The sequence below is a fragment of the Nicotiana tomentosiformis genome, chromosome 7 (genome assembly GCF_000390325.3).
Source record: "Nicotiana tomentosiformis chromosome 7, ASM39032v3, whole genome shotgun sequence".
Classification (NCBI taxonomy): domain Eukaryota; kingdom Viridiplantae; phylum Streptophyta; class Magnoliopsida; order Solanales; family Solanaceae; genus Nicotiana; species Nicotiana tomentosiformis.
The window spans coordinates 88,875,303-88,895,385 of NC_090818.1; the positions used below are offsets into that span (position 1 = coordinate 88,875,303).

The window sequence follows — 20,083 nt, forward strand, 5'->3', positions numbered from 1 at the left end:
AGGCTAAGGAGGAGTTTGAAGAATACAAGCACAAGGATTTCATCATTCCTTCCTCACTCAAGCCCCGAGTTTGGATCGAATCTATGTTTTCCTATACTTTAATTATATTTGTGATGAATTTCTCCATGATTATGGAGTAGTTCTCTTTAGGGTTTGATGAATTATGACTCTAGTTTTATGTATTGAAGCATTTTGGATGATTTGATTGTTGCATCTATATTCACTAGTTCATGTAATAGATAGAGGCATAACCTGTGATATCTTTGCATCATTTTGTATGTTGAGTTCATTAATTCTTCTTAGTAATCAAAAGAGGCTAGTTGAATCATTGATTAAACCTAGTTATGAGAATAATCGGAAGAGGTTTTCCTAAAGACCAATCTGCTACGCATTCTTGCATATCTGCACATGCTTAAATTTGTTCATCTTGTGAGGTTAAGACTTAATCGAGTGAGGAGTTTTTGCTGAACGTTTAAGCTAATAATTGAGTGAATTTGAGAGACTCATTTGAACATTAGAAGTGAATTATCTAGAGTTAGATCCCGAATAATTATCTTGCACCTATCCTATCAAAACCCTATCTTCTCCCATTAATAACCTTCTTTGCTTATTCCTTATTTCGGTTGTCATTAGTCCATAGTTTTAGATTCTTAGTTAATTTTAGTTAGACATCCTATAAATCTCAATTGTTGATCTTCTTGGATAACAATCAAGCTAGAAACTACGAGAATACTATTTAAATCCAATCCTTGTGGATACGATGTTATACTATACTACATTTGATTAGCTAGCATAATTTAAGTGTGTTTTGCGCTCGTCACATGTACAATAGTAAAGGTCTCCTGGGCTCTAGTGGTACCAGCACATGAGGTTTGGATAGATACTCCTTGATTTTATCGAAGGACTTTTGACACTCATCAGTCCAACTTGTTTCAGCATCCCTCCTCAACATCTTGAAGATTGTATCACATATTACTGTCGACTGCACTATGAAATGACTGATGTAGTTGAGACGACCCAAGAAGCTCATTACATCCTTCTTATTCCTTCATGGTGGTAGATCATGAATGGCTTTGATCTTTGACGGGTCCAGCTCAATACCTTGGCGGCTGACGATCAAACCTAGTAACTTTCCCGCAGGGACCGCAAAAGCATATTTCATAGGGTCCAGCTTCATATTGTACTTCAACAGGCGATCGAAAAACTTTCTCAAATCTGCTATGTGATTCGGGCTCTTCTTGGATTTGATGATGACATCATCTATGTAAAACTCTATTTTCCTGTGTATCATATCATAAAAGAGAGTGGTCATGGCCCTCATGTAGGCTGCCCCGACGTTCTTCAAACCAAACGGCATCATCTTGTAGCAATGCATCCCCCATGGTGTAATAAAGCTCATTTTATCTACATCCTCTTCATCCATCCAGATCTGGTGGTATCCTACGAAGCAATCAAGAAAGGATTGTTGTTCATGCTTGCCGCAGTTGTTGATCAAGATGTGTATGTTTGGTAGTGGAAAATCATCCTTAGGACTTGCTCTATTCAGATCTCGTTAGTCAACGCATACCTTGACCTTCCTGTCTTTCTTTGATACAGGTACGATGTTGGGTAACCAGGTCGGTTATTTGACCACTCAGTGGACATTGGCTTTGATCTGCTTGATGACCTCCTCTTTTATCTTTAAACTCATATCTGACTTGAATTTCCTGAGTTTTTGTTTCAATGGTGGACACATAGGTTTGGTAGGTAGCTTGTGCGCCATTATGGATGTGCTCAACCCTGTCATGTCATCATAGGACCATGCAAAGATGTCCTCATATTCTTTCAAAAATTTAACGTACTCTTCTCTGTCTGACGGTGATAGATGAATTTTAATACGAGTTTCTTTGACTGTTTCAGAATCCCCCAAATTAACTGCCTCAGTATCTTCCAGGTTGGACTTTGGTTTGTTTTCAAAATCTTTTATTTACCTGACAATTTCCTCAGGTATTATGTTGTTTTCCCGTTCTTCTGAATCACTCTCATTGTGTTGCGTTGTCTTATTACATGTCACAATTGTAGATTCAACAGGATAGAAAATAGTTATGTTGAAAAGAATACATAGAGATAATAATATAAATAAACGAAAGGAAAGAATGCATTAATTTAAAACGTAAAATGTTAAACAAACACGACTCGATATCTCGAGTATTTATTTCAAAACAAACTACTGAATGTCTTAAATTACAAAAAATAGTTTAAAGTAAAATTATGCTAGTCTAGCAAAGCTACCCAGGTACTCGACGAGCCTGAGATGGTGCAGCAGTCCAATTCCTGAGAACAACTCCATCTCCTACCATCTGGATGGTACGATCTTTCTTCTCCCCCCCCCCAAAGATCACATTGCAATCCATATTTTCTTCATTTAGAAACAAGTTCCTCATGCCATCTAGGATCTCATCTACTTCAGAACCCCAAATCATGTCGGCCTTGCAGAATCTTTGGTAAAATGGTGGTATGGGTTTAAGCAACGGATAATAGAAATCATGCCATGGTGGTGACCAATCCTCATATTCTTGCACAGCGTACTCGTACTCGAGACCAAAAAAGGTGTCCTCAGTACATGGTTGTATTAGTTCTGTTATCCCTTGAAGCTTGGGGACAAGACCTTGACGCAGCTCATACCCCAATCAAAGCAGCATGCTTAGCACCTTATTGCTCAACCATCGTCCCTTCGCGACTGTGTTTATCTGTTCGATACTGTAGAATGTATCTCCTCCTAACTTCTTTCTGTTTTCAACTGCTGATATGGTCTGGTTGGTATAAATGGGATTGTTTTTGTCTCCATGAATAATCACCTCCTGATGATTCCACTCGAACATCACGGCCTGCTGTAAAGTAGAAGCAACTGCCCCAGCCATATGTATCCACGGTCGTCCCAATAGTAGGTTGTAGGTGGCAGGATATATAGTACCTGGAACTTGACATCAAACATGGTCGGGCCTATCTTCAAACTCAGATCAATATCTCTGATTATAGCTCTTTAGGACCCATCGAATGTCTTTACATTCATGATTCCCAACCGTGTTCCAGGTATGCCTATACCCAATATTTTCAGGGTGGTCGAAAGGCATATATTCAGACTCGAACCCCCATCAATCAAGACTCGAGTAATATATTTTTTTTCACACTGCACGGTGATGTGCAATGCTTTGTTATGACTCAAACCTTTCGATGGCAACTCATCTTTGTGGAAAGTGATCTTGTGTGTCTCCAGCACTTGTCCTACAATATTTGCCATCTCTCTACTGGTGATGCCAATAGGAACATAGGCTTCACTTAACATCTTCATCAAGGCGTTCTTGTGTGTGTCTAAGTTCTACAACAATGACAAGATGGATAATTGGGTAGGAGTTTTGTTAAGGTTATTAACAACAGAATACTCCTTTGCTTGTATCTTTCTCCACAAATCATCAGTACATTTTACCACAACAGGTGGTTCTGGCGCGCTCTCCTTACATGTCCCTCCCTGGGCGAGATTGTTTGACGTGTAGACTCTGCCATCTTATCTTTCCCTTTTCTTCTTGCCTCTACCACATAATCTCCCATAGAACAACATCAGATTGGTAAGATGGCGATGGAGCTACTATCATAGTGAACAGTGGCCTAGATGTAGCCACTTCAACCTCGAATGGTGCCTTGGTTTGCACCACAATCAGTGAGAGTGTGACAGGGGATGTCATAGCAGTGTCTCCTTCTTGAATAAGACTGACAGAACCTTTCTGGTCCCATTCTTCATCAGTCTCGATCATATTTACTCCCTCACCCCTATGGTCGGTAAGGGGGATGTTGCGGAAATTCAGTGCAGATTCCTTCGCCTGTATTACCTTAGTATCAATCAATGTCTAGATCTTGTCTTTCAACATGAGACATTCTTCAATGGTGTGCCCCTTCATGCCTAAGTGATAGGCGCAAGTTTTGTTGCGCTTGACCCATTGAGAGGGATTTTCAAATGCGACGGCACGAATGGGAGTGACATAACCGGCGGCCTTTATTCTCTAGTACAATTAGGCTAATGGTTTGGCGAGAGGAGTGTATTATCTAGGAGCTCTGCAGCTGAAGTTGGGTCGGTGTTTCGGGTAGCTCTGTCGAGAAGGTGGAGATGAGTGATAGTAGGTTGGCTAGTTATTGTAGGTATGGTAGGTGGTAGCAGGTTAATGGTATTTTGGGGGTGAGGGATGATATGTTGGCGGGGGTGTTTCATAGGTGAGGTGAGATTTTGGCCCTTGGGATACCATCACGGCACCCACTTCTTTTTTTTTTAGTAATACCTCCAGACTGCAAAGCTTTATTAGTGGCCTGCAAAGCTTCGAAGTTGGTTACCATGCCGCTCTTGATACCCTGTTCAATTCTTTCTCCTAGCTTGATGATGTCGGAAAACTTGTGATTCTCTATGACCATCAATCTTTCATAGTATTATGGGTCCTAAGCTCAGACGAAGAACTTATTCATTTGTTCATCCTCCAACGGCGGCCTTACCTTAGCAGCTTCTGATCACCAACGGGTGGCGTACTCACGAAAGGTCTCCATGGGTTTCTTCTTGCGATTCTGGATATATAAAACGTCCGGTGAATTCTTTGTGTTGAACTTGAATCTGTCCATAAAGTCAGATGACATACTTATCCAATTAGGCCATTTCTTTGGGTTTTGAATAATGTACCAAGATAAAGCATCCCGAGTGAGACTTCGCATTAACAGCTTCATGTGGATTTGCTCATTCTTGCCTATGTCCATGAGTTTATCGCGGTAAGTCCTCAAATGCACCTTGGGATCACCGGTGCCATCAAATATTTCAAACTTTGGGGTTTTGTAACCTTCAGGTAGCTCCATATTCGGTTGGATACACAAATGTTCATAATTCAAACCTTCAACACCCTTCCATCCCTCGACACTCTGGACCCTTCCAAATAACGTGTTCAACTCTTCGGCCATGTTCCTTATGAGCAGGTCCTTCTCAGTAGGTTCGGGCATGTATAGTGTTTGCTGTGGAGTTTATGTTAGAGTTTTCACATATATGTGGTTGCTTTGGTTGGTTTGTAAGGCCCCGTGAATTTCTATAGCTAATTCGAGCAATTTCGAGCTTAGGAATACAATTTAATTTAGACCCGAACTACATGAGAAAATACTGGAGTGGATAAAGTTATTTGGATACTTGGGGATAATTATTTTATTAATCTTTGAATATTGTATTAATGGGAAAAAATTTGATGTTAATTTCCAAGAATTAAACTAAAGAAAATACAGTAAACTATCTCCCCATAGCACAGCTATAGCACAGGAGGGAAGTCGAAATTTTAGCATACTAGTGGACAGAATACTGTACCTGGACCTATTAATACCTGAGTAGGGAGAGAGAAAAATAAAAGGATTTCAAGACTAGGTCTTTTCTCTCCATCACCCATCCGGCCAAAGCTTCCAATACACACTTAAGGTGAGTTTTTAAGTGTGTTTTTATGATTATTTCACTTCTCAATCACTAGTTACAACAAGGTTTTGTATTGGATTCCATAGGATTTCTTCAAAATCTCAAGAATACCCCAAAAGTTGTCTTTCAAGATTGGTCTACAAGAGGTAATCTTTCACTCTTAAACCTACATGCATGGATTGTTAGTGAATATATGACCAAAAAATAAGTACTAGCACTTATGAGATGGTGATTGGAAGCCATAAGTGCTTAACCTAGATTATTGGGTGTTGTAGAGATTTTGTAATGAGTTAATTAGTAAAATTTGGTGGATGTAAGTTCATTGATGATTATAATTGTGCTAAAGAAGGCAGTTAGTGGACAAAAGATGTTGTAGTATCTCTTGTTGGTGGTAAGGATGGATTGTTGGATGAAGAAACACCATTACTAGAGGTAGTAGAATATTATGCACTCTAGGTGTTTGATAAAATGCTAAAATAACCTAAAACCTGGAATATTTTACTAATATTGGTCCATTTGAATTATGTTGATGTAGATTGAAGTTGGTGTGAGGTTTTAGTATCACTAAAGAGCTCCATCGAGGTCTGTTGGCTAAACTCCTATACAATTGGATTTCATGATTCTCGTATGAATTCCAAGCATGGTTGTCCTAGTTCCTATTTCCATTATTCCGGATTGCTTTTGATGGTTGAATTCCAAATGTTCATGAGATTTCTAGATATTTCTTAATTGCCAATGCCATGCTCCCATCCTTGGAAATGTTTAGCTATTTCATTTGATGGTAATATGCACATGAAAATTAAGTAATGATTTTTATACCACAAATCTTCATGATTGAAGTGCTTTAAAATGGTTGAATTACTAAATGCTCATGAAGCTCTACACAATCCCTATTTGCTATTGCCATGCAATTCTTTTTAAAAATATTTCAAGCATGATTGATTCATTAAATGCTATGATTTAAACTCATGTTTCAATTGCAAATCACTATGCTCTCATTTTGGAAGAAATTCAATGTGCTTAGGGCTCTTTTTATGCATGCTTTTGAAGCCATGATTTCCAAATGTCCTAAATATTGGTATTTTTAGAAATCCTTGAAAGTATAGGAATGAAAGTATAAAATATAAAATGTGGCCGTCGTGCCATGAACGAAGGTATGGAATGTAAAATACGGGCATGGTGCCAAGAACAAAGATTTACATGCGTGGCCAAATGTGCCAAAGAAATGAAAGGATTTTCAAAAGGGAAATGAGATGAGTATTTTCTTTATATAATATTGTTTTTGGGAGTATAATTACATAGCCGAGAAGATATAGGTTGTATAGACTAAACCCTAAACTACACGTGCCGGTGTAGGAGTTGATAGAAGGGTAAATCCCCGTTATATTGTGTTGATATTATTCCCCTTAATTGGCATGAATTTATTGCTAGCATCAGTCTGAGTTCCCATGTCGATCCACGCGGCATCGTGGTGAGACGACTTAGCCGATCGAGCTGTGATGGGATGACATGCTGTGCACATGGGGGGTATTGTGTTGTTATGTCAACCCTCATGGATCGGGGTGTGACGACTTAGTCGGTCGAGCGGTGATCGGACTCCATGCCACGAGCATGGTGGGTTGTCCTTCTTAATATTATATTGGATTTACCTTGCCATGTCGATCCATATATACATCGTGGTGTGACGGCTTAGCCGATCGAGCGATGATCGAACTCCATGCCACGAACATGGTGGTTTGTGTCAGTAGCTGATGATCTCCCAAACTAAATGAAAAAGGTATGTTTGAAGGTTTCGCTCACACTATGTTTTCTATTATGGCATGGCACATTACACTTGTACCCATTTACTACTCTTTCATATTTTCCCTACTTATGTTTCTTGTTCCATTTTATGTGAGGGTACTTAGCTTTATATACTAGTACTATTCTATATGTACTAACTTCCCTTTTGCTGGGGGCACTGCATATTTAATGGATGCAGGTGGTTCCGCAGTAGGTGGCTCAGGTTCTTGATAGGTGTACCCTCTTCTCAGCTGATTTGGTGAGCCATATTCTACTTCGGGGCCTTATGTCTTTTTATCTTACACATTCTGTTATGAGGCATAGCCGGGGCCTTGTCGCCGGCATTCCCATATTGTACTCTTGTTCACTTAGAGGCTCCGTAGAATTACTATGGGTTGTATTTTGACTTGGGATCACAAACTAATAATGTTGTTGTATCTGTCGAATGTTCCACTTCTAGACTATAAACGTGTAATATTTTGGTAATCGAAAAATAAAGCTCTTATAGAAATAAAGGTTGATGTTGAACATACTATCCTCTTGATTGGTTTAACTCCTTATATGTATCCTCAAATTATTTATGGGTATGGTTGAATGATAGGCACTAAGTAGGCTTGCTCGACTGGGACGTCTCTGTCGAGTACCGGTCGCGCTCCCCAAGGTCGAGGTGTGACAGGCTTCGTATCAGAGCCTAAGGTTTTAAAGTGTCGTAGGATGTCTCAGAGCCGTGTCTATTAGAGTCCTTCTTATCGGTGTGTTGTCGACCGCATCTATAATTAGGAGGCTACTTGGGCATTTAGGAATGTGACCCTTCTTTGGTATTCTAGACCGTGCGATAAAGCTGATTATAAGATTGTCCCCTTTTTAACTCGTGCATTTACTGATACCAAAGAACCCCCGAAATCCCATGAACTGATCTCAAGAACCCCCCGAATCCATAACATACGTACGAAGCATATCCTCTAATATATGAATGGCGCGATCGGACTGCATGTCCATCTATGGGTGAAATTTCATACTCAACTCAACCTGTGTGACTAACTCACGTTGTACGGCTCTCTTGAAGTGTAAATTAAACTTCGTGTCCTGGTCAGAGATAATGGATACCGGCATGCCATGAAGTCTAACAATCTCGCAGATATAGATCTGAGCCAGCTGCTCTGAAGAATAGGTAGTCACCACCGGAATGAAATGAGAAAACTTGTTCAACCTATCCACAATCACCCATACAACGTCAAATTTCTTCAAAGTTCGTGGGAGCCCAACAACAAAGTCAATGGTAACACGATTTCATTTCCACTGGGAAACTCAAGTCTCTGATGCAAACCGCCTGGCCTCTGATGCTCATACTTCACCTGCTGACAATTTAGGCACTTAGCCACATACTCCACTATATCTTTCTTCATTCTCCTCCACCAATAGTGATGTCTGAAATCTTGATACATCTTAGCAGCACCCGGATGAATGGAGTACCACGAACTGTGGGCCTCCTGAAGGATCAACTCACCTAACCCATCTACATTGGGCACACATAACCGACCCAGCATCCATAACACACCGTCATCTTCGATAGAAACCTCCTTGGCATCGCCGTGCTATACCGTGTCCTCAAGGACAAGCAAATGAGGGTCATCATACTGACACTCTCTGATGCGATCATATAAGGAAGACTGAGAGACCATGCAAGCAAGAACTCGGCTGGGCTCCGAAACATCCAATCTAACAAACTGATTAGCCAAGTCCTGGACATCCAGGGCTAGTGGCGTCTCTACTACCGATAGATATGCCAAACTACCTAAACTCTCTGCCTTTCGACTCAAGGCATCGGCCACCATATTTGCCTTCCCGGGATGATATAGAATAGTGATATCATAGTTTTTAAGCAAGTCTAACCATCTCCGCTGCCGCAAGTTAAGATCTTTCTATTTGAAGAGATGTTGTAGACTCCAGTGTTCGGTATAGACCTCAAATGGAACACCGTACAAGTGTGCCTCTAAATCTTCAAGGCATGAACAATAGCTTCCAATTCAAGGTCATGGATCGGATAATTCTTCTCAGGAACCTTTAGCTGCCGAGACACGTAGGCAGTCACCCTACCATCTTGCATCAACACCGCACCAAGGCCAATACGCGACGCATCACAATACACAGTGTAAGACCTCGAACCCGTAGGCAACACCAATATTGGGGTTGTAGTCAAGGCTGTCTTGAGATTATGAAATCTCACCTCACACTCCTCGGACCATCTGAAAGGAGTACCCTTATAAGTCAATCTGGTCATAAGCGCAGCAATCGATGAGAAACCCTTTACAAAACGGCGATAATATCCGGCCAAACCAAGAAAACTCCAAATCTCAGTAGCTGAAAACGGTATGGGCCAACTCTAAACAATGTTAATGTTCTTCAGATCTACCTTGATCCCGTCACATGAGACCACATGACCCAAAAACGCCACTGAATCAAGCCAGAATTCACACTTTGAGAATTTTGCAAACAACTTCTTCTCTCTCAAGGTCTGGAGCACGATCCTCAGATGTTGCTCATGATCTTCCCGACTGCGATTGTACACCAAGATGTCGTCAATAAACACAATGACGAATGAATCAAGATATGGCTGGAATACATTGTTCATCAGGTGCATAAATGTTGTTGGGGCATCGGTCAGCCCAAATGACATCACAAGGAACTCGTAGTGACCATACCGAATCCTGAAAGCAGTTTTTGGAATATCCGTATCTCGAATCTTCAGTTGATGATACCCTGACCTCAAATCAATCTTTGAGAACACTCTAGCACCATGCAGCTAGTCAAATAAGTCATCAATCTGCGGCAATGGGTACATGTTCTTCACTGTAACCTTGTTCAGCTGTCTATAATCAATACACATCTGCATGGAACCATCCTTCTTTTTCAAAAACAGAACAGGAGCACCCCAAGGTGACACACTAGGCCAGATGAAACCCTTATCAAGCAACTCTTGCACTTCTCCTTTAACTCCTTCAACTCTGCTGGTGCCATACGATATGGTGGAATATAAATGGGTTGAGTGCCCGGCAACAAGTCAATACCAAAATCGATATCTCTATCAGGCGGCATGCCCGAAAGATCAGCAGGAAATACATCTGGGAAGTCTCTTACTAATGGAACTGACTCAACGATGTGAGAATCAGCACTGACATCTCACACAAAGGCTAGATATGCATCACACCCCTTCTCAACCATCCATTGGGCCTTAAGGAAGGACACAACCCTACTATGAATATAATCCAATGTACCCCTCCACTCTAACCGCGACAAATCTGGCATAGCTAGTGTCACAGTCTTGGCGTGACAATCCAGAATAGCATGATAGGGCGATAACCAGTCCATGCCCAAGATAACCAGTCCATGAAAGTCTACCATACTGTGATATCCTAGCCGCACCTGTAGCCAAGGCCACCGCAGGTGCAATGACACTAGAATATGAGTTGTAACAACACTTCCTCCTAAGTCCCAAAATAGACCTGAATCAATCCGAATCATGCTGGGGGCCCTCGGGATCCTACCCAAACATACCATTAAGTTCTAAAACATACAACGGACCTACTCGAGGCCTAAAATCATGTCAAACAACATCAAATCTATGAATCACATCCCATTTCAAGCCTATCGAATCAATGAACATTCAACTTATAAAACTAATGTCGAAACACATCGAACCAACTCCGATTGACCTCAAAATTTGTACACAAGTAATAAATAACACAACGGACCTATTCCAACTCCAGATACCGAAATACGGACCTGAAATCAATAATGTCAACTCTTGGTCAAACTTCTCAACCTTCCAAACCTTCAACTTACCAACTTTTGCCAATTCAAGCCAAAACGACCTACTGACCTCTAAATCAATATCCGGACACACTCCTAAGTCCAAAATAAACATATGGAGTTATCGGAATCATCAAAACTCTATTATGAAGTCGTCTACACAAAATTCAAACTCATGTCAACTCTTTCAACTTAAGCTTCCAACTTTAGGACTAAGTGTCCCAATTCACTCCGGAACTTCCCCAGAACCAATCCAACCACCCCGGCAAGTCACATAACCACAATATAACATAGAGATGGCAATAAAGAAGGAAACATGACTAAAGTACTCAAAACGATCGGCTGGGTCGTTACACATCTATTTGATCTTTTTCTTCTTTATTGCAGTGGTGTAAATAAAAAGGAACTACAATGTGAAACATTGACTATACTTCTCCCATATAATGGATGAGAACTTGCAGATGAAGACAATGGATGAGAGAACGTGTAGATGAAAAGAATGGATGAGAGAACGTGCAGATGAAAAGAATGGTCAACCCCCTACTACTTGAATTGCAGATGAAGAATTTTAGTGAACTTTATATATTTTTTATATTTAATCATAGTACTAAGTTTTGTAAACATTGTATATTATTAACAATTTAATCATAGAAAAATTAAAGTCACAAGTTTTGAAACTATTAAACTTGCTATAAATCTTACCTTATCAAGTGGCAGCAAATTCATATTATTTCAGTAATGTTCGTGGGTTGCAAGTGGCAGCAAATTCAAATTAGAGCTTGAGGCTAATGTGAAGCCATGGATGGATAATATAGTTACCAATTTTAACAGCCGGTTAATCTATTTTTTTCCGTATTAAATATGGGTCGAGTCGGATATTTTATCAATTTTTTGCATTACTCATTTTTTACCCCCTCATATCCGACCCGACCAACCCGTTTTCCACCCCTAGTCAGGACCCAAACTCCCACATAGTCGTGATGGCACCTAACCTCATTATGCAAGGTAAGCCAAAAAATAATTAATAAAACTCAAATGAAAGAACATTAACAACAATAAGTAATAAGATGAAAATCCATACAATTACACCAAGGATTGGCAGTCCAAGTCATGAGCCAATAAGATTCATATTTATAAAGTTGATACGAAGAATAACATCTGTTTGAATATACATAAACATGTCACGACCCAAAATCCCACCTTAAGGATCGTGATGGCACCTTGTCTCTAAGACTAGGTAAGCCTAACACATGACGAGATTAGCAGAATAAAATAACTTATCTATTGAATATAAAGTTGATGAATAACATAACATAGACGAAAAATTATCAACAGTTATACATCCTAAAACTAGTAGAATGGAGACATAATCTCTACTGAGAGTATACTAGAAATCTCAAAATACAATATTGTTTTGGAATATAATAAACTGTAGTAAGAAAAAAACAACAGAAGGTGACTCTAAGGCCTGCGAGCAGCAAGTATACCTTGAAGTCTCCACAACTCAGCTAAAAAATCTAGCGACCAGCACGATCCGAGGTACCTGGATCTGCACAAAAAAGTGCAGAAGCTTAGTATGAGTACACCACAATCGGTACCCAGTAAGTATCAATACTAACCTCGGTAAAGTAGTGACGAGGTTCAAGTCGAGACACTCGCTAGCCAAATAACCTGTGCAGAATATCAATATAAAACTAACAACGAAAAAACATAACCAAATAAATAACAATAAAGGATAGATATGTGATAGCAAGGCAAATCAACCAAAACTCGTAAAATGTAAAGTGAAATCAGTTAAGGAAAACAATGACATGTTCAAATCATCAACCCGTGCCAACACAAGAATAACAACAAGGATCACCCTGGAAGACCACGTAAACATAATCACAAATCACCCTTATCACACAGCGTGCACTTCACATTTAAAACATTTCCCCTAAATAGCTTTACGTGCATAGGCCCGCTTATCTCGCCGCGTGTGCATCACAATGAAGTATTTTCCCTAACTTGCAACACACGCATAAACCCCCCTTATCTCGCGCATGTGCATCAATAACACCACCCTTTTGTCGTCACATGCACATCGCATTCACAACACACCAATCAACCCGCACCATACGTGCACATATGCCACAACATCACCCAAGCAACAATACCAAAGAAACAACAATGTATAGCCCACGACTCAATAATAATATGTACAAGAATCTCAACAATAACATAAGGGTGCGGGGAATGAACAACAATAAACATGCTTCATATAACAAACAACACTAAATCAAGGCATATTAATAGCCTAAAGTCTAATCCGGTCAATTAACACACATACGCCTGTGTACACACTCGTCACCTTATGTACATGTCATTTCACATAGTACAAATAATACAACTAGACCAAATCCTAAGGGTAATTTCCCTACACAAATTTAGGCAAGATACTTACCTCAATTAAGCCAATTCAATACTCTAAAAATGCATCTCCCTTAAAATTTACCTCCGCTCGGCTCAGATCTAGCCAAAAATAACTTAATAATATCAAACAATGCAAGAGAAACCAATTTTGTTTAATAAATTTAAGATCTTTACACAATTTTCCAAAATTCAATAAAAGTCAACCTCAGGTCCACCTGGTCAAAACACGAGTCGAAGGATAGATCTCGACTACCCATAACCCCCCCAGTCCATATATGTGTTTACTTTTCAAATTTGAGTCTAATTCGTCTCTCAAAACTCAAATTTTCATTTTCCAAATCATAGTAAAAGTTTCCCAAATTTCCTCTTCAATGCACATGTATTAGATGTTAAAATTCATAATATTCATGTTGTATAATAAAAATTGAGTCAAAATCACTTACCCAATATCTTTATATGAAAATATCCTCCTAAAATCGCCTCCTACCGAGTCTGGGATACAACATATTATAAAATGAGACTAAGTTCGAAATCCCACTCTTTGTTCAGCTGCAGAAGTCAAAAATGCGACCAAAGGATCGGAATGACATTGCGTGACAAGCCAAGGGAATGTCGCAAATGCGACGCAGACATCACACTTGCGAAGTCTGCCCAGGTCGCAAAAGCAACCAGCCTAAGACTAGACCCACCTTCGCAATTGCGATAAAGGCCTCACAATTGTGATGCTTGAGACCCCCTGCCAACTTCGCAATTGCGAACTGGTACTCGTAATTGCAATAACCATAGAACCATCACACTAACTGTTATGAATCAAGTCCAAACCAACCCAAAACGTGTTTGAAACTCACCCGAGCCTCTGGGGTACCACACCGAACATCCACACAAGTCTAAAAATATCATACGAACTTGCTCGCACATTCGAAAACACAAAAATAACATCCAGAACCATGAGTCAAACACCAAAACGCATGAAATCCACAATGAAACTCAAGAATCGCTAAAATCACAATTAAGCGTCCGATTCCAATCAAACCAACTCGGAATGACGCCAAACTTTGGAGACAAGTTCCCAATGAAAAACCAAAGTTCAAACCCGATAGCCATAAAGTCAACTTATGGTCAAACTTAGGAAATTTCTAAACCTTCAAATTGCCAACTTTCGGCAAATAGAGTAAATTCAACCTAGGAACCTTCGAATCCAATTCAGGGCATATGCCTAAGTCTAAAATTACCATATGAACCAATTGGAACTATCAAAATACCTTTACGGGGTGATTTTCACAAAAGTCAAACTTTGGTCTACATTTCCAACTTAAGCTTCCAAACTAAGAACCAATTGTTCCAAATCAATTCAAAAAGGGAAACGGGGCTCAAATATACAAAATGACCGGTCAGGTCATTACATTCTCTCCCTCTTAAACAAATATTCATCCTAGAATGAGTATAGAGACATACTTTAAGTGCCAAAAAGATGAGGATAACAACTCCGCATATCATGCTTGGTCTCCCAAGTCACCTCCTCGATCGGTTGACCTCTCCATTAAACCTTCACCGATGAAATGTTCTTCGATCTCAACTTCCGGACCTGCCTGTCCAAAATAGCCACTGGCTGCTCAACATAGGTCAAATCTTTGTCCAATTGTACTGAGCTAAAATCTAACACATAAGACAGATCACCATTATACTTTCGAAGCATGAAAACATGAAACACGGGGTGAACTCCCGATAAGTTGGGTGGCAATGCAAGTTTGAAGGCCACCTCACCCACTCTATCAAGAATCTCTAAAGGACTAATATATCGAGGGCTCAACTTGCCCTTATTCCCGAACCTCATCACACCATTCATGGGTGAAACTCTGAGTAGAACCCTCTCACCCACCATAAATGCCACATCATGAGCCCTCCGATAAGCATAACTCTTCTGCCTGGACTGCATTGTAAGAAGCCGATCCTGAATCAACTTCACCTTCTCCAAAGCATCACAGACCAAATCAGTACCTAACAACCTAGCCTCCCCAGGCTCAAACCAACCAACTGGAAAATGACATTGCCTCCCATATAAGGCCTCGTACGGATCCATTTTCATGCTCGATTAATAGTTGTTGTTGTAGGGGAACTCTGCTAGGTGTAGAAACAGATCCCATGAGCCCCCTAAATCAATAACACATGCACGTAACATATCCTCCAAGATCTTAATAGTGCGCTCGGGGTGCCCGTTCATCTATGGATCAAATGTCATACTCAGCTCAACCTGTGTGCCCAACTCACGTTGCACGGCTCTCAAAAAATATGATATGAACTGCATGCCTTAATCCGATATAATAGACACTGGCACACCATAAAGGCGAATAGTCTCACGAAGATAAATTCGAGCCAGTTGCTTTGAAAAGTAGGTAGTCATGATTGGGATGAAGTATGTAGACTTGGCCAGTCTATCCACAATGACCCACACAGCGTCGAATCTCCTCAAGGTACGTGGAATTCCAACTACAAAATCCATAGTAATACACTCCCACTTCTACTCCAGAATATCAAGCCTCCGAAGCAGACCACCCGGTCTCTGATGCTCGTACTTAACCTGCTGACAGTTCAAACACCAAGCCACATACTCCAAAATATCTTTCTTCATTTTTCTCCATAAGTAGTGTTGTTTTAAGTCATGTTACATCTCACGGCACCCGGATGAATGGAATACCGGACCTATGGACCTCCTCAAAAATTAGCTCCCGTAATCCATCAACATTGGGCACATAAATCCGGCCTTGAAGCCTCAACACCCCATCATCCCCACTTGCTTGTCCTTAAGGACACTGTGCTGCACTATGTCCTTAAGGACAAGCAAGTGGGGATCATCATACTGGCATGCCTTGATGCGCTCAAACAAAGAAGACCATGAAACCACGCAAGCAAGAACTCGGCTATGCCCCAAAACATCCAACCTCACGAACCTGTTTGCCAAAGCCTGAACATCCAAAGCTAATGGTCTCTCCCCAACTGGAATGAAAGCAAGACAACCCATGCTCTCAGCCTTCCTACTCAAAGCATCGGCCAACACATTGGCCTTACTGGGATGATAAAGAATGGTAATATCATAGTCTATTAATAGCTCTAACCACCTCTGTTGCCTCAAGTTCAGATCCTTTTATTTGAATAAGTGTTGTAGACTCATGTGATTCGTGAACACCTCATAAGCCATACCGTACAGATAGTGCCTCCAAATCATGAGTGCGTGAACAATGGCTGCCAACTCCAAATCATATACTTGGTAGTTCTTCTCATGGGGCTTCAACTGACGCGAAGCATAAGCAATCACTCTGCCCATCTGCATCAACACACACCCAATGCCAACCCATGAAGCATTACAATAGACTATATAAGAACCCGATGCTGAAGGTAAAACTAAAACTGGAGTTGTAGTCAAGGCAGTCTTGAGCTTCTGAAAGCTCTCCTCACACTCGTCCGACCACCTGAATGGAGCACCCTTCTGAGTCAATCTAGTCCAAGGAGCTGCAATGAATTAAAAACCATCCACAAAATGGCAATAATACCAAGCTAAGACTAGAAAACTCCAGATCTCAGTAGCAATAGAAGTCCTGGGCCAACTCTGAACTGCCTCAATCTTCTTTTAGATCCACCTTAATCCACTCACTGAACACCATGTGGCCGAAGAATGCTATTGAATCAATCCAAAACTCGCACTTAGAGAATTTAACATATAGCTTCTTCTCCCTTAAAGTCTGAAGCACGATCCTCAAGTGTTGCTTATGTTCCTCCCGGCTGCGGGAATACACTAATATATCGTCAATGAACACGATAAGAAAGGAATCAAGATATGACTGGAACACGTTGTTCATCAAGTACATAAAGGTTGCTGGGGCATTGGTCAACCTAAAAGAGATCACCAAATACTCATAGTGGCCATAGCGGATCCTGAAAGCGGTCTTCGAAATATCTGAAGCCTGGAACTTCAGTTGATGGTACCCTGATCTCAAGTCAATCTTTGAGAATACCTTAGCACCGTGAAGTTGATCGAACAAATCATCAAAATGCGGTTGTGGGAACTTATTCTTGACGGTAACCTTGATCAACTGCCTGTCGTCAATGCACATCCTCATAGAGCCGTCTTTCTTTTTCACAAATAAAACTAGAGCACCCCAAGGCGAGATACTAGATTTTATGAAACCGTTATCAAGTAAATCCTGAAGTTATTCCTTTAATTATTTAACTCCACTGGTGCCATGCGATATGGTGGAATAGATAAGGGTTGAGTGGCCGACATTAAGTTAATATCAAAATCAATATCCCTATCGGGTGGCATGCCTGATAGGTCTGTTGGAAACACATCTGAAATTCTCTCATTACCGAAACTGACTCAATGGTAGGAGTATTCGCATTAACATCCCTCACAAAGGCTAAGTATGCCAAACACCCCTTCTCAACCATCTATTGTGCCTTTAGGAAAGACACCACCCTACTAGGAACATGACCCAATAAACCTCTCGATGCTAACCTCGGCAACCCTGACATAGACAACATCACGGAGTTAGCGTTACAATCAAGAATATCGTTATATGGTTGCAACCAATCCATGAAACAAATCACATCAAAATCAACCATATTGAGTAACAGCAGGTCAACCCTAGTCTCATAACCCCCGATAGTGACCAAACACGAAAGATAGACCCGGTCTACCATGTTAGAATCCCCAACATGCATTGACATATAAACAGGGGTACTCAAAGAATAATGAGACATATCCAAATATGAAGCAAAATAGGATGACACATACGAATAAGTGGAACCCGGATCAAATAAAATTGATGCATCTCTATGACAGACCGAATAATACCTGTGATGACAGCATCTGATGCAATGGCCTCAGTCCTACCAGGGAAAGAATTACAATGGGCCTGACCTCCCCATATAGAACGTCCTCTACTCGCATGTTCTCCGCCCCTAACTGGCTGTGCAGGTGGAGTAGCAACTGGAGCAGAAACCATACTCTGAGTACCCTGTGGAGGTCCACTCCTCCGAAGCCTGGGACAATCTCTCACTATGTGCCTAGTACCACCAAACTCGAAATAACCCCTTTGCGGGCATGGGTTCTAGTACCGAGTCTGACCTAGACGACTAGAATAACCATTGTAGGCACCCCATGCAGGAGGTGCACTGGAAGATGGATGTCAACATGCGTACTCTGAGGTCCCTAAATAGCTTGAGCATTGTGAGTAACCTGAAGTGCGGACTGAACTGGTCGGCTAATATAACCTCTACTATGACGAGCAGAAATTGCAGAGAGGGAACTACTAAACCCTCTAACATCTCGAGGAATCTTGGCCTCCCTATCCCCTCTCTCCTAGTCGCGGATACGCTCCAACCTCCTAGCGATCTCCACAACCTACTGAAATAGAGTATCAGTATCCCTACGGGTCTATGGAACAAACTTCCTCAAAAATAGATCAGTGAACTGAGCCCAAGTAAGTAGCGTTACGCAAGCTAGCCTACTCTCCTCATAATCATGCCACCATCTATATGCCGACCCCGTCAGGTGGAAGGTAGTCAGGTCGACCCCGCTCAACTCCACTATGCCCATAGTGTGCAGAATACAGTGACACTGGTCTAGAAAACCTTATGCATCTTCAGAAGCTACGCCCCTAAAATTAGGAGGAAAATACATCTTGAACCTCTCCAGCCTCTTCTGCTCCTCCTTTGATGCCACTGGCCTGACCTCAGGCTGAACCGCAATCACGGGCTGCACTAGCATAACATCTTAAGCCTGATCAACATGAACCCGTTTCTCTGAAGTACGGGCGGCGGGAGTCTGAGCTCCTCCCCCAGCGTGAGAAGTATCTGGTGAAACTCGGATCAATCCCGCCTGAGCTAAGGTATCAAACATGCTCAGGAAGTGCGCTAAGGTCTCCTGAAGTCTAGGGGTAGCAACAGGCGCCTCAGGTACTGATCTGAAAGACTCTACTAAACTTTCTTATGACTCATAGAAACTATGAACCTAGAGCTCTGATACCAACTTGTCACGACCGCAAAATCCATCTTACAGATCGTGATGGCACCTAATCTCTAAGACTAGTTAAGCCTAACACATGACGAGATTAGCGGAATAAAATAAATCATCTATTAAATATAAAACTAGTAAATGACATAACATAGTCGAAAAATGATGAACAATCGTACATCCCAAACCCGGTGAGTCATATGCTCTACTAAGAGTACACTAGAAATCTCAAAATACAACAATGTTTTGGAATACAATAAACAGTAGTAAGGAAAAATAACAAAAGGTGACTTCGAGGAATGTGAGCTGAGCAACAGGTATACCTTGAAGTCTCCACAACTCAGCTCAAAACTCTAGCGACCAGCACGATCCGAGGTACCTAGATTTGCACCAAAATATGCAAAAGGGCAGTATGAGTACACCATAATCAGTACCCACTAAGTATCAAGACTAAGCTCGATGGAGTAGTGACGAGGTTCAAATAGAGACACTCACTAGACAAATAACCTGTACAGAATATCAATATAAAACTAACAACAGAAAAACATAACCAAATGCATAGCAAAAAAGGATAGACATGTGATAGCATGGAAAATCAACCAAAA

General features: G+C 41.0%; 2 protein-coding genes across 2 annotated transcripts; both read right to left on the minus strand.

The window, feature by feature from the left end:
• Positions 1 to 4,533: 4,533 nt before the first annotated feature.
• On the minus strand, positions 4,534 to 4,971 carry LOC138895961 (uncharacterized). Its single transcript, XM_070180730.1, has one exon. It carries the CDS (start codon positions 4,969 to 4,971, stop codon positions 4,534 to 4,536), a length of 438 nt encoding a protein of 145 aa, XP_070036831.1.
• A 10,037-nt stretch (positions 4,972 to 15,008) lies between these two features.
• LOC138895962 (uncharacterized) lies at positions 15,009 to 15,548 on the minus strand. The gene has a single exon (XM_070180731.1). The coding sequence runs from the start codon at positions 15,546 to 15,548 to the stop codon at positions 15,009 to 15,011; it is 540 nt and encodes a 179-aa protein (XP_070036832.1).
• Between the last annotated feature and the right edge of the window lie 4,535 nt (positions 15,549 to 20,083).